The 22761-nt window shown below is 39.1% G+C and overlaps 1 protein-coding gene across 2 annotated transcripts in view; it reads left to right on the top strand.

Moving 5' to 3' along the window:
- Window positions 1–21471, top strand: part of LOC118934243 (cell surface glycoprotein CD200 receptor 1-like) — a 35408-nt gene extending 13937 nt beyond the window's left edge. The window contains exons 2-6 of one of the 2 annotated variants that reach the window (XM_057502606.1): window positions 5239–5334; window positions 9303–9362; window positions 12226–12543; window positions 12664–12912; window positions 17813–21468. In XM_057502606.1, coding sequence (XP_057358589.1) covers window positions 5239–5334; window positions 9303–9362; window positions 12226–12543; window positions 12664–12912; window positions 17813–17934 — 845 coding nt within the window. In that variant the 3' untranslated portion in view covers window positions 17935–21468. Of the gene's footprint in view, window positions 1–5238; window positions 5335–9302; window positions 9363–9395; window positions 9736–10281; window positions 10473–12225; window positions 12544–12663; window positions 12913–17812 lie in introns of those variants that run through there. The other variant, XM_057502611.1, reaches the window with a different exon arrangement.
- The last annotated feature ends 1290 nt before the right edge of the window (window positions 21472–22761 follow it).

Genomic DNA, 22761 nt, shown 5'->3' with positions numbered 1-22761 from the left:
TATAGAGAAATGTTAAAATAAAAATTAAAATAAAACTATGCCACATGATTCTCTTTCGAAGCTACACAATCATATTATTAGAGCACAACTGAACATTTTGGGCTATAGTTTTGCCCCAATTCAAGCATTCTTTTAGGTTAAAATTCAAATATTAGACTTCTTACTGCTTTGTTTGCATTCTTCCAAAAAAATGCAAATGAATGAAAGGCCAGGAAGTGATTAACTTTTCATCTTCACACATTAGAAATAATAAATAAATCTTAGTAATTGTATTAATTATTTAAGTATGGCCTGATCCTTGTTGTGTTTTGGTTAATAACAGTTACTGAACCAGAGGTTTTATTGGGAATGGTGAAATATCAGATATGTGTTTCTCTAACGTTTTTGGTTAGTAAAGCACAGCAGAGCACAGGATTTTAGAAGACAGATAAAAACTGTTTCACAAGAAACCCATGTGCTGTTTCTGAGAGCCTTTGTCCCCTCCCTGGAGGAAGCCTTTGGAGTGTGGGTTTGCACAGTCATGCCTACACATTGTGCATTGTGTGGGTGGTGCGTGCTTGCTCAGGCATATGACAGTGATGATTTAGGAAAGGAAACTTCTGGTGCTCAAAGTGAGTAAGAGGTTTCATGAGTAGTAAAATCACAAAGCAATCTTCTACTGCTGAGTTTGACTTAGATGGGAAAGTTTTTTGAAACATCATGTTCAGTGTTAAAGGCTTTTTATATTTTCTTTTGTGCTTACTTGTGTGGACACATGTTGTAATGTTACATGTGTTAATAGCTGATGTTTCTGATGTTATTTTTAATTAAATTGAGGGATAAATTATGTACAATTAGCTGCATTCAAAGGTCCAATTTGATGAGTTTTGGCATTTGTATATACCTGTGAATCATCGTCACAACAGGACACAAAAGTCCTCCAGGTGTATTTGCAGTCCATCCTGTCTTCATCCCCATCTGCAGGCAACCACTGATCTGCTATTTGTCACCTACATTAGTTAGCATTTTCTCTTAGTAGTCCCCTTTCTTGTAGTATGTAATTTGCACTTTGAGTTTGCCTGGTTTCACTCAACAGAATGATTTTGAGATTCCATCAGTGTTGTGTGTTCCTTTTTGTTGCTGAGTAGTTTTTCATTGTGTGGATAATTTATCCATTTCTCTCTTAATTGGCTTCTGGGTTTTGTCCAGCTTTTACTGGTGATTGAATCTGCAATAAACATTCATTCAAACATTTTTGGTGTATTTTTTCCTTTCTTTTGAGTAAATCCCTAGGATTGGAATTGCCAGGTTTTATGGTGGGCATATGTTTAGCGTCAGAAAAAAACTGCCGGAAATTTTTCAGTGTAGTTATACAATTTTATCTCCCCATTAATAATGTATGAGAGTTCCAATTGCTTTACATTCTTGCCAATAAGTATGCTCAGTCTGTTTGATTTTAGCCATGCTTATAGGTATGTAATCATTATCTCACCATGATTTTAATCTGTATTTAAATCTATGTTACTAATTTTGAACACTTTTTATGTATTTATTGGCCATTTGAGTGTTTTTTTAGGTGAGCCATCCAAATTCTTTGCCTGTTTATTTAAATTGATTATTCAAACTATTAAAATTTTTAAATTATTGAATTTGTAAAAATTCTTTACATATTCTACATAGCAGAAATTTGTTAGATACACATATTATAATTATTTTCTCCTATTCTGTAGGTGTCTTCAATTTCTTTTCAGGAAATTTTTTATTTGATGATGTTCAGTTTATTAAATTTTATTACATGGTTCATCTTTCTGTATCCTAAGAAATGTTTTTGTATATGCCCAAGTCTCAGAGATTATCTTCTATGTATTATGTTTTACTTCTAAGTGTTACAGCCTTAGCATTTACACAAAAGTCAAAAATACAGTTTAAGATAATTTCTTACGTCTATTGTGGTAAGTGTTGAAGTTATTCCATGATCAGCTGTTGAAAAGACTTTTCTTTTCCCTCTAAATTGTCCTGACACCTGTTTCGAAAATCAATAGACTACATTTGTGTAAGTCTATTTTGAGATTTTCTATTTTGTTCCATTGAATTATGTGTCTGTCCTTTAGCCAATGCCAGACTGCCTTACATGCGTTCTGAGTAAATGTTGAGCATTATTAGGTATTTTCAATTTTCCAGTCTTCAGATCTTGGTTAGATTGTTCTAGAAATATCAATTAGATTAATATCAATTAGGTTAATGATAGTTACATTAGCAATTATCTATTGTTATGTAACGGATTGCTCCTAACCTTAGTAGCAGTTAGGGAATATGTATTTTAAAAGATAAAATATATTATGAGTTGATGCTGATACTTTTGATTCAAATTTAAGACTCAGGGTTTCTATTTACATTTATTCACTTTACACCTATATATATCTTTTCTCCCAGACTGAAAAATTGAAAGATATGAACATAATAACTCCTTTTGTTTATCCCATAAAACATATACAACAATTTGAGAGTGAAAATACCAAGCACTACCACCAACAATATGACTACTGAAAATCGTTTGACTTATTTTTGTAATTACCTTTGTCATTTGTTATAATCCCCTAGAGATTTACAGTCAAAGTACTGTGTTTTGAAAGTCACTTGCAATAGTTCCTCTCTATGTGGTTTTGCAACCAACTTTACATGCAGTTAGTCATTTGTTTCATTTTGTGTTATAGTTTTATTGTTTTCAAGTAATTTTATCATATTTTATAATTATATAAAATGGCTACATTGATCCAAAGTTAAATCTATATAATCAGGTATATTCAGAGAATCTTTTATCTATTCCTGTTACCATTTTATCTTTTCAGTTTAAAAGTTATGAGCAAGAGAAGAAAGAACACACATACACACACTTATTCCTCCCATCATGTCTTAGATTAACAGTAGCATCCAGTGTACACTTTTATGTGTTCTATTTCATTTTCTGAACAAAATATATCCTGGAGATCATAATTTTAAAAAGTTTCTATATGCTTCATTTTGTGAATGTACACTAGTTTAAAACTCTAATGTCCTGTAGGTGGCTATTTGGGTTACTTCCAAATATCTTGTATTACAATGTTGTAATAAATAGTCTAATGCATATATTCTATTACTGTTGCCTGTGTTACTTTGGAATAGATTCTGAGAAGTGGTATTTCGGGGACAAAAGGAAAATGCATGTGTAATTTTGCTATATATTGTCAAATTTTCCTCTATTGAAGTTGTAACATTTCACATTCCTACCAGCAGCATGCCTATGTATCCACAGCTTTGCAAACAGTATTGTCAAAATTTTGTACTTTAACGATCTTATAGGGGAGAAATGATGTTTCTACACAGTTTTAACTTGCATTTCTACTACCATGAATGTTGTTGGGTATCTTTTTATATGACTAAGAGACATTTGTACTTATTTTTCCATAAACTAACTGTCCATAGCTATAGTCCCACTTGCTATAGGATTGTGTTAACCTTTATTTTTAACCCCCCTTGAATCAGCCACATGCCAGGGCACTGTGCAAACCACTCTTCTAAGCATTGAAGATACAGAATGAAAAACACAGATGGAAGTCCCTACCCTCAAAGAGCTTGGCCTCCAATAGTCTGGCCATACCTCAAATATGGTATGGCCAGGAATTTTGGAAATTGTCTCAAATCCTTGTCCTCTGCTTAATTATTCCCATTCAGATGCAGAATTCATAATGTTTGTGTCCATATGGCATTCTAATCCCAATTCTATGGACTTGCCATTTGGTGTGCATTTTCAGAACTTTGTCTCTCAATGTCCACAAAGACATGGCCTGGATTTCTTCACCAGTTCTCCCAATTTGAGTTAGTTTGGGTAGTGTATTGACTCTAGCATATTTCTTAGGAGCCAACCTTTGGTTTCTACTTACTTCAGTAAGACCTACTTACACAAGAACAATTGGGCAAGTGGAGCAGCTTACTAGAGGGGGCCTTGGACAAATTGCTTCATCACTGTGAAGCTACTGATCTTTATGTGTAAGATGAGGATGATAATACCTGTCAGTATGGAGAGACCAAAACAAATAACATTTGCAAATTACCAAAAATCTGTTCCTCATTAAGCACTCAAAATACATTATTTTAAAAGAATGTTATTAAAGAAAGTGGTAGATAAGAGACACAGTGAATTCAAAGTTTCTCCAGAAAAACACTTTCCATTAAAATTTACCCTAAAATGTTTCTCTTTGCTGGTCCGATATGCCCACTGTAGATGCACTAGACATGTCTCATTTCCTTGTGAACACTTCTTAGGAGTTTTGTGCTTTGCATTAGAGCCCGCCAATACCCAGTGCCAACTCTATGCACACATCTGGTTGTTCTCACTTAATGGTGCTACTGAACTATTTGTAGTTCTTTGAAAATCCCACATGACTTCATGCATTCTTCTAAATGCCATTCTTCTTGTGTGACTAAAAATTTCCTTCTCTCTTCCTAGAAAACTCTTCATCTACTTAGATCCAGCTCAAATATCATCTATTGTAGGGAGTTTCTTAATCTTTCAACCTGCTCCCTTAGAATTAAAAATCTCATCTTTTTAACTTCTGAACACTATGTATTCTTCTATCATCACTCTAAAAACTGTGCATTACAATTGTTTGCATAGCTGCTTCCTCACCGGGACCTCAGGCTCTTGGAGAGAAGAGGGCATTGCTAATTGTGATGTCTCTATGCCTACTGAGTACTTTGCCTGGAGTTGCAGGTCAAAAGATGTTTATTATCAACTTGCCCTTAGAGTTGGTCCTATAAAATCTAACCATACTAAGCAATTGTCTATATGCTGTGTTTTCAACAATACTTGGGAAAACTCCTTTGCGTCCCTTACTAGCATCCAATCAATGCATCACTACTAAACTTTTCCTGTCTGCTCACTGGTACATGAACATTTGTGACTGGTGGTAAAACACTCTCTTTCCCAGTGGGAGATAGAGTAAATATATATCTGCTAGGGAGAAGAAATACTTTGACTTAAATATGAAGATAGAATAGTGGTGATGGGCCCTTTAGCCCTAAAGCAGGGATATGAGTAATTAGGTGTGAAGTTCACATCAACAGGTCATACTGGGGCAGATTGTTCTGAGACTTTTGCTTGCCTGTCATAAGTCATGTTTTCATTGGTCACTGTGATCCAAAGTGGCATGAAGAGTGTGAAAAAAGTATGATTTTAACTAGGAGTTAGAAATTCTAATGTGTATTCCTCTCTCCTCCCAGGTGTCTTTTCAGAAAGCATACACACAGGAACGGAAGGTCCTGCTAAACCACACAGCTCATCAGTGCAGCAAGTGGCCAAGGACAATTACAGTTTGGGTAACTCATCTCTTAATTATCATTCAAATACAAGACTAGTGATGCTGGTATAGTTTTTACATCTTAGGATCTTGAGTTGTTTGTTATGGATTTATAAACTGTATTCTCTAAAACTATTTAAATAAAATATTACTTGTGTTTCAGAGTGTTGGTAAGTTTTTCATTCTGAAGTTATTTCTGTGCTTTATTTTGTACCTATTCCGAGAATGTTACTGCTATGCAAATGAATGACATATCGAAATTTTTTTTCATTCAATTTTTGAAACAGATTATCGTTCTGGAAAACTTAAAGGAGATAGCCTTAGGAGAAGTTAGTAATTTATTTTGTGCATCCATCATCCAGTCCTACTGTCTCCCAAATTGTTGTTGCCATTATAGTTAACTTTTCCTTTATATTAAAAAAATTGTATCTATCTGTCTATCTGACTCAGATTGAGCACTTCATTGAAAATTTCAAAATGCATTCTTGGACTTAATAAATATCTTTTCTAAGTACATTGAATTATTCACTGTCTAGAAATATTGGATTCCAGGTCAATGACAGAATATAAAAGTGACATAACTAAACTGTGAATTCCGGGTGAGACATTGCATTAGTGTCATGGGTTGAGTGGTGGTCTCCCCAAAAGATATGTTCCATTGGAACCTCTGAATGTGACTGTATTTGGAAAAAGGGTCTTTTGAGGAGATAATTAAGTTAAGGCTTTTGAGACACAATCACCCCGGATTACAGTGGGCCCTAAGTCCAAAACCAAGTGTCCTTAGAAGAGAAGAGAAGACACAGGAGGGAAGGAATGTGAGGATGGAGGCTGAGACTGCCCTGACACATCTACATGCCAAGGAGCCCCAAGGATGGCCGGCAGCCCCCAAACCTGGAAGATGCAGGAAGGATTCTTCCCAGAGCCTTTGGAAGGAACACGGCCCTGCTGACACCTTGATTTCAGACTTTTGGCTTTTAGAAATATTGGAGAATAAATTTCTGTTGTTTTAAGGGACACAGTTTGTGGCTATATGTTAAGGCAGCCCTAGGCAACTAATATAATGAGTAATTAAGTTACTTTTCTATATAAATATATTTTTAAAAAAGCCCAACTCACATTTGTTTCAGTCTATACAAATGTACACTGTGAAAGAGTTAACAGTGTAAAACTGATGTTAACCATGTAAAAATATTATCTCTCTAAACTTAAAAGACAATTGAGTTTCATATGAAGAAATTAAAGAAAGAAATCAGAAGACCATTGATTGGAAACTTTGAAGTTTGTTATACTACTTTAAAATATACAAAGGTTCAAGCAAGACTAAGAAAAACAGTTTCTATTTTCAATGAAGACATGATTTTTGATATGAAATCAGCATATTGTGTCAATAGCAACTAGCTGCCAATTGAGATGGTAAAACTTAAGGGCCCACATATTAGCAATGAACTAAGTTTAGAAAGTGTTTCCATTTATTATAAAATTAATCAGAGGAACACTTTTGAAAAAAAGAATTATTTTTCTTTTCTAAAAAAAAACAATTATTTTTCACATTTACGAGTACATCCCAATGTATGGGTTTCATCTTTGGGATGAGAAGTGGCAGACATCATTTGCTGATTTTTCTCCTCTGGGTGTTCTTCGGGAGAACACAGATTTTGCTTGCCTGTAGGACAGTTTGGTATCTGGCCCTAGAGGCATATATCTCCATGCACCTCCACTCTCTGGAATACTGTTATTAAGCAGAAGGTCTTTCCCACACTCCAGCCCACTGGGAGATCATGGAAACACAAAATGCTTGAAGACTTCAGTGGAGTCAATTAAGAGGAAACCGTTTAAGGCAAGACCACACTCTTCTAGCAGAATCTGGTTGTATCCAGATGTTGATTTAGTTATATCTGGTAAAGAAAGCACTGTACTTTAAATCAAGAGACAGCAAACTGTGGCCCATGGGCAAAATCCATCCAAAAAAGAAGTACATATTTTTGTAAAAAGGATTTTGCTGGAGCAAAACCATGCCCGTCCGACTGCGTTATAGGCCTTATAGGGCTGCTTTCCTGTTGCTGTAGCGGAGCCTTGAACCGAGACCACATGGCCTGCAAAGCCTCAAATGCTCACTCATTGGCCCTTAATGGAGAAAGTTTGTAGATCCTGATTTTTCTCATCCAGTGCCCTTATGCCACCTTACTTACACCTTTAATTTCTAATAAAACTTGAAATTTTCCTCTTGAGTATTCCAAGTGGAAACCAAAAATATCATCATCATAAATACCCACACCCTAAATTTTCCCTCACCACCAACACTGTCTTGGAGGTGAATTGAACAATGCAAACAACTCACAGACCTTTGACTCCCTGAGAAGCTGGGTGTGGTGAGAGGGGAGGTTCCTGGGAAGGCCAAGCTGTGTTGTATGCTGTGCTAGAGCTTGAAACCTGGAATATCTAAGTCATATCTTGATCTCAGTAAGCCTCAGAGATCAGCTCTGATTTCTTTTCTGCTTCTGGAAGAGCTTCTTGAGCCCAGTATGTGCTAAATTTAATAGTTAGCATCCTACTCTGTATCTTCTTTCCAGCCCAGGCCAGTAATATTTAGCTGCTAAAAAAAAAAAAGCCCAAATGTTTCAAAAGCCTGGTTACTGCTCATTTCTAAGGCCTTTACTGAGTTTATTTGTTTAATTTTTAATACAGTAGACTTGGGTGCAATTGTAGAACAGGGAGAAGTAATATAATTTTATAAGTAGAGTGTCCTTGAATGTTTATTGAATGGTTTCCTTAACAACCCAAAGGAAGAAATTTGTTAGGCTCTTAAATCATAAAAAGTATCTTTGTATTTTATTACCACTATTGTTTCAAAAAATACTACAACAGTTTTTCAGAGACAAAATTTGAAGTAGACTGCAACAATTTTTGTAGTCAGAAACTAATAGAACCAAAGGGAAGGTACATTGGTGGATGGGTGGGTGGCTTAGAAACTATGGCACTGGAAACATGAAGTGGGCAAAGATTGTAATTTCTCTCTGCTTCTGCTTCATTATACCCAGGGTAGGTGTGTTAGTCAGAGTTCCTCAGAAAAGCAAAACAACTGGATGTGCGTGTGTGTATACATATGTGTGTGGAGGGAGAGAGCGAAAGACTAATTTTAAGGAATTTGCTTGTGTGATTTTGGAGGCTTCACATGTCCAAAATATGACAGCTGGGCCAGCAGCCTGGGTACCCAGGGAACAGCTGCAGTTCAAATCCAAAGGCAGTTTTCAAGCTGAATTCTCTTCCCTGGGATGTCAGTCTTTTTCTACGAAGGCCTTCAACTGATTGGATGAGGCCCACCTTCAATTATGGAGGATAATTTGCTTTAATCATAGTTTACTTATTTAAATGTTAATCTCACCTAAAAAATACCTTCCCCAAAAATTCTAGAGCAATGTTTGGCTAAATAAGTGAGGACCATGGCTTAGCCAAGCTGACACATAAAATAACCATCACAGTAGAAAAAATGGGGAAGAAGGAGGGATGAACTATTCCTCTCAGTCTTAGTACCAAAATTCTTGAGAAGGTACTCTGTGGTTTGTCCTGTTGAGTGGGATTCCCACTGCTGAACCAAACAAGTTTAATTGGGGAGTGGCATCTGGAGAAATGACTGTTACCACCTGTCTCAGGTGACATGCCGATGAAAGACCATCCATTGTGGCTAAAGAAAGGGTGGCGGCAGGGTAACCTTGTAGAACCTATTCTCAAGTAGAAAACAAGGTGTCACATAAATGGAAATAATTGATCAATAGCTTCTAAATGTAATTTTCAAATGTTAACATGTTTTTCCATTTAATGATGGAATATCTTCTAAGTTCTGTTTTACAAGTTTTTTTGTATAATTTAATTATGGATAACTGATCTTCTATCATGGTGCACATGTAACTTTTGAGGAGAAATAGTGGCTTGCATTCCATTTAAGTCCCTAAAATTGATTTCATTTCCTTTTCTCTAAATATTTTCTAGCTTTAATAAATAATTCACCTGTGGATGGAGAGCAGAGCAGTTTAGTGGCTCCTGCAGAAGGTAATTTCCTTTTTTTTTCTTTTTCTTAGAGTCAAGTACCTTAGAAGGGATGGAGTGTGGAAGTTCTTCCCTAGAAACAAAACTGATGGTCTGGTCTGAGGGCCAGGGTTATGCCCATTTGAAGAATACGGTGGTCTGAAGGCTGTGGTGTGAGGGACCTTGAATGACCCTGTCCCTCCTCCCCCAGCACAGTTCAATTCCATCTGGAGATCATGGAGCTTTCTCTATCAGGCCCTGAGCTTCGCTTATGAGGACAGAAAGATGAGCCAATGAGCTAGACCATCAGAGAGCCCCCAGGGAGCTAGGTTTTGAGGGAGCAGCCAGAATGAGCACAGCGCTCCAATCAAGCAGAGGAGATGAGCTCTTGCATCAAGTGGGTCAGGAGTGTAGCGGAGGGAGCGGGTCAGCAGCAAGGCTTGGAGGAGGCTTCACAGGGGATGTGGCCCGGGAACGGGGTCTTAGGGAAGAGAGTAGTAGTAGACACAAAGTGTTGTGTGGGAGCATCCCAGACCAGGGAACATTGTGAGGACAGACAGAAATGCAGTTGTGCTTGGCATGTTCTTTCTGCAGGGTGCAAGGTGGTAAAGGGGGTGGTGAGATTGCAAAGTGAGCCAGTTTGGAAAAGAGGGCTTTCAAAGCCAATACAAAGACGTTTATTGTTATCTATCATTTTATGAATTTTTCTGGCAATGAGAGATTTCTGGAGGGTGTCAGGTTTGAAGGACTCACATCTGTTATATAATGATGTACTTGGCTTCAGTGTAAGGTATGAAGTGAAGAGGAGAGTTTTAAGGCCGAGACTGAAGTCAGAGGCTTTTGCAGTAATGGGGTGCATGGTGGCAGGGACTCCACTAGGGTGCAGGGGTGAGAACAGGGAGGAAATGCCCAAAAGCCAATGGGAATTTGTCTGTGTGCACAGGGATGGATGAGACTGGAAGGTATTTACAAAGGATGCAGAGCAGACAGGCTATGACTGCTTGGTGTGGAGCAATGTGAGAATAGCCCTGTCTTCTCAGTGACGTAGGAGGTGGGACATCCTAGCTGTCATGGAAGGGTACAGAGAATGCATTTGCTAGACTGGTGCCAATCCCATGGAGGGACTGGCCATTGGTAAGGGATCACAACAAGTATGAGAAAGAGAAGATTAAGATAAGAGCAATCCCATAAGAACCATCATCCCAGGTGAAGGGTGGTTGACTGAAGGTCCCAGGATGGGGGATGGTGAAGGAGGGTGGACTGCCCACAGTGCTTGGAATCCTCAACTTAGGAGTTACTTCTCGGCTACTCCACCCTTGTTAACCTGCATGTTCCTTTGATTAGCTAGTCCTTAAAAACAATAGAGTCAGATCTGGAGGAGAAATATAAGCAAAAATACTAAAACCTTACAGTGAAAGCAAGCCAGTTCAAACTCTGGAGAACACAGAGCAGCTCACCGACTTGCTCCAGCAGCAGTCTCTCCTCCTTCTGGTTTGATCTTCACTGTCCTTCCTGTGCACATGCATGCTTGCCCACATGCACTTCAGCTGTTCTCTGACAAGCCGTGTTGCTGCTTGCTTCCAGACCTTTGACAGTTTGAGGCTCCCCCTGCATGGGATGCCACTTGCAACTATGGGTAGAATACAGATTTAACTGCAGTCCTAGATTTCCCCAAATCTCCACCCTTTTCCTTCATCTGGTCACGTGGTCTGTACGTGGCTGGGCAGTGCAAGGGCTTGGGCATATCATAGAATAGCAAGTGACACCCACAGGAGAGGAGAGATACCAAAGACAGAGGTTAGCACCAACAAGCGTCATCCACATCAAAATTCTGTCCCACTGAAGCTGGTTCCGCTCATTTTAATGTAATGAAATTACTTACACTCACCTGTTAATGGTGAGTTGTAGCAGATACACCTAATTGCCTCCCAGGAAAGCCCAGCAGTCTAGGACTCATCATGTAGGTTTATGGGAAAGTGTGATCTTCTATATCAAAAAATACTTGTAGACTGCAGGGCACAATTTTCACTTTAAAAATGGCCAAAAGGTGTCCACTCCTTTTTTAATCCTCATAATTGGGTTGCATGTGCAGAAACAAAATCTGTGATCGAAGTTCACAGTTGAATTTTCTGGGAGTATAGTTGTGACTGAATAGGAAGGAAGGAAGGAAGGAAGGAAGAGGGGATAGAAGGAGGGAAGGAGGGAGGGAGAGAGGATGAAGGGAAGATGTTGATTTTACTGACTTTGTGACTTGCCAAATAAAAATAGAAAGATTAAACAATTTCTAGCTTGCTTAACCTGAGTGCCATCTTAAGTTATTTTTAATGAAAGTACCGCATACTTTCCAGATTTTTGTTTGTCGCAGAGCCTCCCATAGGTACAGGCATTTAGCTCCCATGTGGATGATTTATTCTCTATCATTTAAACTTAGGAGGAGACAATATATCATGAATTATTCCATTTTCTACCCTGAGGAGTAGAGTTATAAGATTAATAGTCTCTATGATGAAGAGATTAGATTTAGAACACTGTCTTTGTCTTTTAATTTAGGATTGTGTTTTCTCATTTATTCATTTCATATTTATCAAAACTCCCAAATCAATTAAAAAATTCTTAAAATATTTCTTCCTCATATAATACCTATTGTTAACCTAAAATACATACTATTGGAGAAAATGGATTAATCATTGGATTAGGCTTAATATGTTATATACATTTTGTGAATATATAATTTTTATGTAGTTTTGGCATAAGATCATCAGCAAAGTATTCTTCTATACAACTTCATGTGATTACACTGTGGAAAATTCAACACATGAAGTTATTTATCAAGCTCTTCCTTCCTCATTCTCCTTACGTGTGTGTTTGTGTGGGGGTGCCTGTCCAGCTTACACTTCTCTGTCTGTACCTGTGGATACAAAGGCCGTGCTCTGTTGCCCTCCTATCCTGTTGACAACGGTGGTGGTAGCAACGTGGGAAATCACCTTCAGAGACAACTCTTCCTGCACCAGAGCCTACAGGAGAGATAACAACGAGACCAAGGACAGTAACTGTACGGACACGAGAATAACCTGGGTCTCCAGACCTGACCAGAATCCTGCCCTTCAGATTGATCCAGTGGCCACCACGCATGACGGGAACTACACGTGTGAAATGGTCACACCCAATGGGAATTTCCGGCATGGATACTACCTCCAAGTGTTAGGTAAGCAGCCTCGTGTAATGTGGTCTGTCAGATAACCAGAACTGGGGCGGGAACTAATGTCCCTCTCTGTTCCCTGTCCCATGTGTTAGGATTGAAGCATTTCTCCCTACCTCTCTGCAGTGCCCCCTGAGGTGACCCTGTTTCAGAGTGGAAATGGAACCGCAGTGTGCAAGGCGGCTGCAGGGAAGCCGGCCGCACAGATCTCCTGGACCCCAGAGGGGACTTGTGTCACTGAGCAGGAACACTGGGACAATGGCACAGTGACGGTCCAGAGCACCTGCTCCTGGGAGGGCCACCATGTGCCTAACGTGTCCTGCTCCGTCTCTCATGTGACTGGAAACAAGAGTCTGTCCTTAGCACTGGGCCCAGGTAAGCACCTGCTTCTTGTAGAGTAGTGAACCTGATGCTCTGCATTTTCTGCCATACAAGATTATGAACAACCAAGTGCGAGGTAAGAAAGCCTGTTCCTCTAATTTGAAGATTTTTTTTTTTTTGTAGATAATTATTTTTTATTGAAGGGTAGTTGACACACAGTATTACATTACATTAGTTTCAGGTGTACAACATAGTGATTCAACATTTATATACATGATAATTCTAGGTACCAGCTATCACCATACCAAGCTGTTACAATATCTTGACTATATTCATTACATCCTGGTTACTTATTATTTTACCATTGGAAGTGTGTACTTTTTTGTTTGTTTTGTTTTTTGTTTGTTTGTTTGTGAGGGCATCTCTCATATTTATTGATCAAATGGTTGTTAACAACAATAAAATTCTGTATAGGGGAGTCAATGCTCAATGCACAATCATTAATCCACCCCAAGCCTAATTTTCGTCAGTCTCCAATCTTCTGAGGCATAACAAACAAGTTCTTACATGGAGAACAAATTCTTACATAGTGAATAAGTTCTTACGTGGTGAACAGTACAAGGGCAGCCATCACAGAAACCTTCGGTTTTGCTCTTGCATTTTGAACTCTAAACAGTCAGTTCAAATATGAATACTCATTTGATTTTTATACTTGATTTATATGTGGATACCACATTTCTCTCTTTATTATTATTATTTTTAATAAAATGCCGAAGTGGTAGGTAGATACAAGGTAAAGGTAGAAAACATAGTTTAGTGTTGTAAGAGAGCAAATGTAGATGATCAGGTGTGTGCCTGTAGACTATGTGTTAATCCAAGCTAGACAAGGGCAATAAAACATCCACGTATGCAGAAGATTTCTCTCAGAACAGGGGGGGTGAGGTTCTAAGCCTCACCTCTGTTGATCCCCAATTTCTCACCTGATGACCCCCCTGCGACTGTGCCTGTCTTAGGTTGTTCCTCCCTTGAGGAATCTTACCCGTCTCTGGCTAACCAGTCATCTTCCGGGGCCATACAGGGAAATGTAAAGTTGGTAAGTGAGAGAGAAGCCTTATTGTTTGAAATGGTTAGCTTTTTACTTCTTTGCATATTTATGCCCTGTGGCTTCTATGCCCAGCATTTGTCTTGAGGTATCTTTACCACTTGGAACAATTATGATACTCGGTATATTTGATATGAGGCACGAATTCTATTTAAGGGTTGTAATTAGGAAGGAAGAAGAAAAGCTATAGAAGTAGCAGGCGGAAGAAAACATGGGAAGATTGATTATTTCTTTGGCATATCTTCTTGTAGAGTAACTTCAGCATGTATAGGTTTTAAGCTACTACTTAAATTGCGCACACACATTAACATAATAGGAGTGTAGTTACATAACCAAAGCATATCTGTAATTACCAGCCATCTCCAGTGAAACCAAGAAAACCAGTTAGGCACCTTAGGCATTTGTGAAAACTTATCTATGATATGGTGGATATTGTCCAACTGAACTTGAACAGTCTGAGAGAAATCAGACAAATTAAAACAACCCATTCCTGGGGAATGTTCACATCCCTTATGTTCTTTTAACAGTAAATAGTCTGTAGTTGTAAGATTTTGGAGTGCTACAATTTGCACTTCTCCTAATTCTTGGTTGAGTTCCAACAGTATAGATCCAGTCAAATTTGTTGTTTTACTGTATGCACAGGCCAGCTTAGATATCTCCTTCCTCATTCCCATGGCAAGTCCAGGAACTGGTGGGATGAGTGCATCTACAGCTGTAGCAGTGCGTGGATCTTTGTTGGGGTTTTTTGATGATCATCTTCTGGCATGAGTCTTCCAGAGAGTGCTGATGTTGGAAGTTCTCTTTCATATCGTATGAAGATATTTTCTAAAACTAAACTGGGTAAAGCATTAGGATGCTAGAGAAATTGTTCATATTCCTTTAACGAACAGAAGAAATTAATTTAATAACTTTTTACCAGTACCTCCCTAAACATCTTTTATTCTGTAACCACAAAAAATTATTTGCTAACTTAGTGATCAATATAGACTTTTTCTTTGAAATTAATAGTATAAATTATGGGTACTTATATATAATTTAACAGTACTTTTTTAGTAAATAGCCAAGAACAGCAATTATTTCCTTACGTCTTTTTCTATTTCTTGTAATCACCACTTGATCTGTTGCTCCGAGTAAGAGACAATTTTCCTTTCCCCCTCCCTCATTATCTAAAACCAGTTCATCAATTCATTTGCCAAACTGGTAACTGAATGTTAGGTGTTTAAGGCTGGTGATACAAAGATGGAAAAACAAAATCTGTGTCTTCATACGGTTCCATCTAAATCTATGCATTTATCTCCAGTCCCACCTGACTTCCCCTTCTGTAGACCAAACATTCAACTTCTACCCCATATATTTTTTTCCCTTTCCATGTCTTCAGAGGCTTTGCTTCATTAACCATCCTTGCTCTGTTTGGTTCAGTCTTGTCTGTTCCACAAGTCCTTTCCCTAAAGCTTCTTATATAAACATCCCAGTATAACTCTCATATTTAAAACTAGACACTATGATTCCTCACACTCTTAGTTCTTGCCTTTTACTCATACCCATGACTTTTAAAAGAGCATCTAAACTCATTGTATGACATCTCCTCTCTAACTCACGTGCATCTCTCTGCACAGGAAATGTTCTAACAAAAAGCACTGAGATCTCCTAGCAGCTGAATAAAATAAAAAATATTCATTCCTTGTTCTTGATTAGCTTCTCTGTAGTATTTGCTATGGTCTCCCCTCTTTTTTCATCTGTTTTTCTCCCATATTCACTGGGTTCTCTGCTTAACTTAGTCAGCTTCTTAGTTTTCTTAGATTCCTTTCTGTCTATTCACCCCCTGAAGAAAGGCATTTCTCTGAGTCCCGTCACTGATTCTCTTTTTGCCGTTACCCCTGCTCCCTGAGGGCCCTCGTCCAGATGTGGGGCTTCAACCACTGCCTATTCTTGACTCTCATATTTAATTTTAGCCCAGATTTATGTCCTTGGCCACACCATGATCAAAACTGATTTCGGGCTAGACAGTTTCACCAGGATCCTCGAGGGCACCGTGCCTGCTCCCGGAAAGGAATTCCTGTCCTCCCCCCTTTGTGAGCTCCATACCTATGGTCTATGTCTTGGTGAATGACTCAAGCCAGAAAATGAAACATCCTACAGCACCACTTTCTTCTTTCCTGTATTCAAAATCAGTCACTATCTTTTATTGATTTTACCTTAAAAATCTTTCTTAAATCTGGACCTTTTTCCCTCCCCACTGCATTAGTTGAGTATGTGACCATCTCACTGGGATTATTACAATGTTCTTGTCAGCAGTCTTCTAGCTCCTACCTTACTTCCCTCCAGTTTATCCCCTTCACTCTTGCCAGACTGACTCTTGTAAGATGAAAAACATACTCCTTCCTCCTACTTAAATGCCCCCAGTGGCTTCTCTTTGCCTCACAGAAAGCTAAACCTTTTGCCATTCTCTAGTCTGTATCCCATGCTTGTGGGCCTTTTTGGGATCCCCAAAAAGTGTTATCCTCCTTTATTCCTCTGTTGTCTTTTACATGCAATTTCTGCTTCTCTACAATGTACTGTCTTCTTTCATTCCATTTGGTCAATTCCTATTGAAGGTTTAAGACCCAGTTGACAGAGTTCCTCTGGGGCAGTTACCTCTCACCCTGGGGTCTGGTTAGCCATCCCTCCCTGTGCTCATGTAATGCCCCGTGCGTGCCTCTGGCTGGGCCCTGCAACTGACCTCCCCCTTCTCTGACTCCCAGCCCAAGGTCAGCTCCATATCATTTCTCTTTTGTATCCCCAGGGACTGGCACTGTGCCTGACACATAACAAAACTGCAGAATTAAGTTCAGATCATCATGGACTTCATTTCTATATATCCCACACTATACTCTAAATATGATTCAAGTAAACTCATCTTCAAATTTTTGCTCCAATTTCTTTCCCTAGAAAAAGTTCTTCCTTCTTCTCTTACCCTGTTTCATCCTGTTACTGACAAGGCTCAGTTCAAATCCCACTTCACCCTGACTGCTTATTAGACTTCATTAAACTTCCTTATTCAGGGGATGACTTGTAATCTGTAATGCTCACTTAGTGCTGTTTGCTCTCTTGTAAATTATCTTCCCATTTCTATGGGTCTGACTTCAACTGGACCGTGAGCTTTTTGAGGGCTGTGATCATGTCTTATTCTTCTCTGATGCAGCCTAGGAGGTTGTCTGACATTCTTCTAGTTTAGTGGGTGAGCAGGTTATTTCACAGAATGATATGACCTTTGGAGCCAAGAGTCAGATAAGTACTAAGAGTTCACATGCTCTCTGAGCAGCCATTTTCATAGGAGAAAAGACTTCAGAATGGTGGTCCTAGTTAGTTTCATTTTGTCTTTTCAACAGTTCTCTGGGCCATTTCACAGATAAATAAATGAAAGTAGGAAGACATAAAATGTCCTACTAAAGATGGTACAGCAGGCCAATGACAAAATCATTTCACTGTGTAGAAAGATTTATTAATGCCTCAAATATTAAGAATAATGTCCCCCAAATTAACAGTTATACAGTAACTTAAAAAAATACATTCCCCTTTTTCTTGTAAACTTGGGAAGTATTAGCAATGCTCACTGGGCATTTATTCATTCAGAAAATATTTATTCAAAATCTACCATGTATAAAACAGAGACAGGGCTCCTAAACTTTGCCATGAAAGAATGATACATTAGTAACATTCAAATTGTGATCTAGAATGTGTTCTGATTATGATAGTCTGTGAAGTTTTAGGAATATTTTAGAAGACTCTTTTAAACTGCTAACTCTAATGTGTTCGTTAGTAGAATCCTTGAAATGGCCTTCTTAGCCCTACCTGTGTTACCTGTGTTTAAAGGTGTCGGAATCTTGGGATTTCCAGAATCATCCCTATTGATCATTCTCTGTATGAAGTTCTCTCTTTTCCTGATTATCCTGGTCATCGTGGTCAAGAGAATAAACGATTGCAGGAAGGAATGAAGACTGAAAAATAAAGACTCATTAGAAGGAAAACGTTATTGTAACACTTTGAGTTTACAATGCCCTGGGAAAAACTTGATGCACTTTTTGGCATGTATTTGTTCTTCCAGCCCTTTCTTTGATGTAGGAATTTTGTTAACAGTGGAGAGCCCAGGGGCACTGGGGCAAGAGCTTCTGCTCCCTTGTAGTTTTTCCACAGGAGACACCTGTCCTGGGCCAGCCAGCCCGTGAGCATTCTGTGGGGGAAATGAAGTGCTTCTGGGGCTTCCTAAGTGTTTATTTCCTAGTTTCTTTGCTTCTGAAGGCTTGTGTTAATTCTTGCTTAATTATATATTTTATGTTTTTTCCTAGAGCATGAAAATTTAAAAATCTGGAAATCAATTTAGACCTGATGAGATATCACAAAAAAAGCAGCTAGTTGTGATCTACCTTCCAGCTGAACATCTAGCTCAACTGCTCCTGTTACTTTTTGATACCTCTGTGTTTAGGAGAAAAAATATGATAGTCGGCAAGGCCAGCTTCAAACACTCAGCTCACACACACACGTATATGTATTCATGAAAAAGTTTGCTGCTTATCGTAAATGCCTAGGATGACTCACCTACTTTCCCCTTTGCCCTACTGAGCTATTATTTGCAAATGAGAAACAACCCTGCTTCTGCCTAAAGAGGAACATGGCCAGCAAAAGGCAAGCAGCAATGCTGTGCAGTTTGCCTACACCCCTTGGTTTCTTTGGATGGTGCTTCCATCCTAACTTCTTGTTTTCTCTGCCCTCTTGAGATGTTGCAGTGGCAGGAGCTGCTACAAACACTACCTCCAGGATAGCCTGTAGCTGACCTTTCATTCTTTGCTAGTCAACAGCTGGGGTAGTTGGATTGCATGTTTGGCCTGATCATTGAGTAAGTGGCCAGAAGTCATTTTTAGCAGTGCCTGCATTTTTGAGGAAATTATAAGTCGATCCCAAATAAAATGATGTTAGAGTCCTTGGAGTCAGGACTGAATGCCACCTTACCTTTTAGAGCTCCAGGGTCTCAATCTTCTTTCTTGTCTTCACTCCAGGTTGGAATGGTAAATAGTGGTAAGAGTGCTTCTTGAAGCCCTAACATTTTCTAGGGCCACTGAAAACTGGAGTCCTATCTTCACTGATACCCATGGTAATCCTATAGTAGAAACGGTCCTTTGGTTTAAAGGAATATTTCTTGTAGAAGGTGGCAGGTCATTTGGGCTATTACTTTCATTTTTAGCCAAATTCTAGGGGAGAAAATGAATGCATTCTATCTGGAGGATACTATATAAGTAGGATAGCCTAATTGTTGAAACAGCCGCCAAATCTCAGTGTATTCATACCGCAAAGTATGACAAAATGCTTGCTCACTCCACATTCCAGTGCAGGTTGGTGGGCCTGAGGCAGGGGGCAGGAGTGCTTCTGCTGTAAGCTAGCATTTTATCCCATTGCTCTGCCCTTCTCAGAATGTTCTCCATCCAGCTCGTGAATGGGAAAGAGAGAGGAAGGAAGATTTCATGTGGGAGACTTTTTATGAACCAGGCCTAGAATAGCAATCATTCCCGCTCACATTCTGTGGACTAGTACTTGTCATATGACTCCACAATTCTATGGAAGTTGAAAAATGCAGTGTAATTGTCTTGGAAGAAATGGAGTCAGGGTTGGGTATATATAGCCAGTCTCTGCCTTCAGCGAAGAATTGGACAAATGCTAAGATTAATACCTACTGTATTAGTAATTGAACATGAGTCAAGAAATAAATGAGTAAATAATGTCATATATAACTCTTATTAGCTCTTTTCTCTTTTCTTTGTTATTATGACTCTTTTATGTTTAAGATAGATTATAGACTGGAAAACAGTCTAGTACCACAATTCTGTCATAAACTCAGAAATACTGTGGCACAGATTGCCAGTTGCCTGGTCCAGTGCTCATCGTTTCCCTTCTCCTCATGGTAGGCAATTGTATTCGTGACTCCAAATCTCTACGCCTCCCTCTGCGTAATTTGCCAGTGACTTTAGAGTTCTTTCCATAAAGAGAGTGCATATTTCTCTACCCCAGGTACTTTGCTTTTGCCAACCAAATGAGGCAAAAGTGAACCAATTTTGAGCCTGGGTCTCAAGAGGTGCTGCGGGTGTTGACTGCCACTCTATGAGAACATGCCTGGGCCCCTCTCCTGGAGGACGGGAAGCATGTAGAGCAGAACTAAGTCACCCAGTCCCATCCCCCACCGGCCTGGACAATCCCATGGTCGACTATCTCCTAGACATAAGAGGAAGCTTAATCAAGATCAGAAGAGCTGCCTACCTGAATATCAGATGATCCCAGACATTTAGCTATTGTTGCCACAGAGGTTTTGTGGTTACCACTCAGCATTAGCATGGTGTTAGTGATAGAGCCTGGACAGGGGTACAGTCATTTTGAATAAGCCCCCCTGCCACCTTAGAGAGACCCAGGATTCATTTTACTCAGGCTCCAAGCATTTTCCCGAGGACACGTCAGCAAGCTGCAAGCCCACCTTTTCCCTGACCCAGCCCCTCAAAAACCTGCCAAAAAACCCTGCCATAAAAAGCCTCATAGTCTGTAAGAGACGCCTTCTTTGTTCTGCTGACCAGAACAGAGGGGTCCCTCTCAGGTTTAGCAATAAACCTGCTTGGACTGTGGAGTTCACAGTCCAAAAAAAACCCTTCTTTTCCTTTTAATTAGGTCTCTCATAAATTGATTAATAGCATAACTTCCATTTTAGTTAGCATGGAGACATGCTTAGCTAAAAGAAATTTCTTAGTTTCTCTTGTGGCTGAGTATGACCACAAACAAAAGTTTTTGTGAATGAGATGCAAGCATCAGTCTCTGTGATATTTTTAGGAAAACTCTCTAAAATAAAGGAGAGGTCCTCTTTTGCTTTTCCTCCTTACCTCTGGACTGCAACACTGCTGTGGTGACTGTAGGTCCAGCAGCCAACTTGGGCCGTGAATGACATTGAGGATGGAAGCCACTCATCAAGATGGTAGAAAGGAAAGACGGAAGGATTCTGGCCCTGATGACCGTGGAGTTGCTATACCAACCTAGTCTACCTACCTGTAAACTTTTGTGTGAGAATAAACTATTTTGTTGATGCCACTGTTATTTTAGTTTTTACTCCATATACAGTTGAACGTGATCCTGGTTGATGCACATGCCCAGTTTGCCAGTCTCAAGGTTGGCTGGCAGCACTATGACACAGGTCATTCTCTGCTCATGTGCATTTTCATGGTCTTGCTTTCATTCTTCCCCAGAGATCATGAAACAGATGTGACTTGAGAAGACAAGAATCATAGGAATGAGGGCCATCTCTGCAGTAGTTCCAGAAGAATTGCTGGTGCAATGCTGTGGGCTTGTGATAGGAAAGTGTTTGGAATGTGGAAGTGTGCAAAGAACATCTCATAGACAGTCCCTAGACAGGGGAGGCCATGCCTGCCTTTAGGATTGGGAAGAGAAGATACTGTTGCAGGCTCTCACAGAGGATGTGAACAGAAGAAAGACAGGACCGGAAATCTGTGAGACTTTGTTATGTTCATCCTTGTCCACTGAAAGGATTCCATCCTTTCTGGAAGAGCTTTACCTGAATTCATTCTGCTTCTCTGTTCCATTCTCACTGCCATGATTTTCTGGGTGATGTTAGTTTAGAAGAGGTGAAGAGCTATAGCTACTCCCTCTCAACTTCCTACCCCGCATAAAGAGGAAAACTTTTTTTTTCTTTTTTGAACACATAGATGCATATATATCTACGTGCATCACAAGTTAAATGTGGTCCTAACTTGAGGAAAATTGGGAGCTACTTTTAGCAAAACACAATTGAGAGACACTAGATGGTGCTTCAACTTAGTTCTTTTAACATTTGAAGCATATAAAATCTAACCTCAGACAGTAATCCTACATTTTTTCTTTAATTTTTCTGTGCAAATGCCCCTCCATTTACTAAGTCTTTAGGTCTTCATGGGTAGTTTTGGAACAATCAGAGAAGGAAGGGTAAATGGTTTAAATTAAAACCAAGGAGAAAAAAATTTTTCAGTCTCCAAACTTGAATTGTACTAGCCCCGCCACTTAATTTTAGTAGAAACATTTTGTTTCTCAAATGAGATGGGGGAGATATCAATAGTCTTATTTCAGGGAAAGGGGAAATTCCTTTCTCAGGGAAGTGAGAATCCCTTAGTGGTTAAACAAAGATTAGTAATGAGTTATTTCCTACTGGAGAGTTGAGATCACTTGATTACTAAACAGCAAATCTCTGCTTGTTATTTTAATGACAGCAGATGATTGGAGCTGCAAAAAAAGTAGTTGGCCTTCTCTACTTCTGGATCTAACCCCTTATGTCAGCTCCTATCATCTTTTAGAGGCATACATGGTATTCTAAAACTGGAAGGAAGTCACAGATAAAGTAGGCCAACTTCCTCATTTCACAAAAGAGGAAACTAAGGCTCTCAGAGTTAAGTGACCATCTGGTATTATTACTAAGAAGCCAGCTGGAGTGTGGACTTGCTTTGCTTCCTGATGGGAGCAGTCACCAGAGGACTTTCAGTTGTGTTGTTTGGAGTGAGAATTGGGGTTTAAGAGGGAACTGATGGGAGTCTTCAAAAGGATCACAGGATGAAAAAGTATCACAACACATGAAATGTTCACAAGATTGATTATTATCTTCAAGGAAGGGTTGGATATATTGTGATTAAAAATTGTCACCACATGCCAAGTACATCACATCTGATTTAACAGTAGAAGCACAGTGGAGAGATTTTAAGAAGCAATTTAAATTAAATTAGAATTGGTTTTTAAATTCTTACTTCAGT

The sequence above is a fragment of the Manis pentadactyla genome, chromosome 1 (assembly GCF_030020395.1).
Source record: "Manis pentadactyla isolate mManPen7 chromosome 1, mManPen7.hap1, whole genome shotgun sequence".
Classification (NCBI taxonomy): domain Eukaryota; kingdom Metazoa; phylum Chordata; class Mammalia; order Pholidota; family Manidae; genus Manis; species Manis pentadactyla.
The sequence above is the reverse complement of the archived record's forward strand: the minus strand, read 5'-3'. Positions and strand labels throughout refer to the sequence as shown.